The 1455-nt window shown below is 33.7% G+C and overlaps 1 protein-coding gene across 1 annotated transcript in view; it reads left to right on the forward strand.

Moving 5' to 3' along the window:
- The first annotated feature begins 931 nt into the window (after positions 1-931).
- Positions 932-1455, forward strand: part of LOC118736368 — an 8060-nt gene continuing 7536 nt past the window's right edge. The window contains exon 1 of the mRNA XM_036466462.1: positions 932-1124. Coding sequence (XP_036322355.1) covers positions 992-1124 — 133 coding nt within the window. The 5' untranslated portion in view covers positions 932-991. The remainder of the gene's footprint in view (positions 1125-1455) is intronic.

Raw genomic sequence — 1455 nt, forward strand, 5'->3', positions numbered from 1 at the left:
TGAATATTTTTTCGAGTCCCACCTTCGATAACGAATGTGGCATGGGTAAGTATTCGATTCGAGGACTAGGCAAACGGTATACTCCAGAAAAACGGTACCCTCGTTATCCAATGAATTTTCACTTCGTTATGAATTCGTATTCCAGTCCATTATCTAATTAAAATTATAATGAGAGGGAGAGATTGTCTTATATTTCGCTTCGAGAATTTAATTTCGATTTTAATTTTGATTTTGATTTATTACACAATTTTTTAAATAAAATGAAGTGCTTTCTGCTGGGCTATGCGTTAAGGCTTCTCAAATTTTACCCCTAAAAAACCTCGTTTGCTTCCGAACGGAAGAGCTATTAGATGGTATTCTAATACAGTTTCCAAAGGTAAGGTTGTACTTAAAAATCCCTGATTTAAAGTGTTTATTAGCAAGAGCTTATCATTTTGCCAACTGGTTTTTTAAGCAGAATTAACATACTTAGTTTCATAGGTTTGGCTGTAAGAATTTACCATTGCAATTCAATTAATCTTACATCTTGGCTGCTCGAATTTCCAAAGAATAGTCTCATTAGTCAAACATTTCCGGGAAGAAATAGGTAGGATAAGAGGAAAGTTCAAAGCAAAACTTTTTAACATCTCTAAATATAAACTCTATTTTTTCTCAGGGTAATAAAGAGATGAAAATTACTTATAGAAAGTGGAGCATTAAAAAAGTCAGAAAATACTCACCAAGATAGACCTAAAATTCTGATGCCAGAAAAAAATATAATTGCCAAATCTAGCCTCAAAAAGGTTCATCTGGTCACACTTGTGTGTGTTTACGAGCTACGATGAGAGCTGCGAGAATAGCAGAGAAAATCTTAAATCGGTATTAAGTCTACATACATATGTATGTAGATATGTATGTGTTAATCTAGTAGCAGAGCTGTGAACAAAGAGTAACGATACGAGCCAAGAAAATCGCTGATGGAATTTTATTCACTCTAGTCGCTCTTGTCAGCATGGACACTGAAGTTCTTATAAAAGAAGTTTTTGCGAGACCCGGATTGTGGGATAAAAAAAATAACAACCACCACAATATTTTTGTGCTGGAAAAACTATGGGAGGAAGTGGCTGTTGAAATGAAAACTACACGTGAGTAAACTTTCATATTAGATATTCAATTTATTAGCTTATATTGTTAATCATGCTGACATTTTCGTTTACCAAATCGTGTATGTACGTATGTGTGTATGTATGCACGCACATACATTTACTTCAATATTGTCATAACTCAAAAAATATAAAAACTGAACTAAGTATGCAGAAATCACGGAAACCTCTTATTCTATGTAGTGTAATTTCATAGTTGTAACGACTACCAGTAGCTCACTACAACAAAATATGTGTATTATTTTTTACTATGGGAGTATGTATGCGTATGGTTGTGTTCGATAACAAAAAAAGCCACCACCAGCCAACTATT

Source organism: Rhagoletis pomonella, unplaced genomic scaffold, assembly GCF_013731165.1.
Source record: "Rhagoletis pomonella isolate Grant_MI unplaced genomic scaffold, Rhpom_1.0 Rhpom_scaffold_00003, whole genome shotgun sequence".
In the NCBI taxonomy this organism is placed as follows: domain Eukaryota; kingdom Metazoa; phylum Arthropoda; class Insecta; order Diptera; family Tephritidae; genus Rhagoletis; species Rhagoletis pomonella.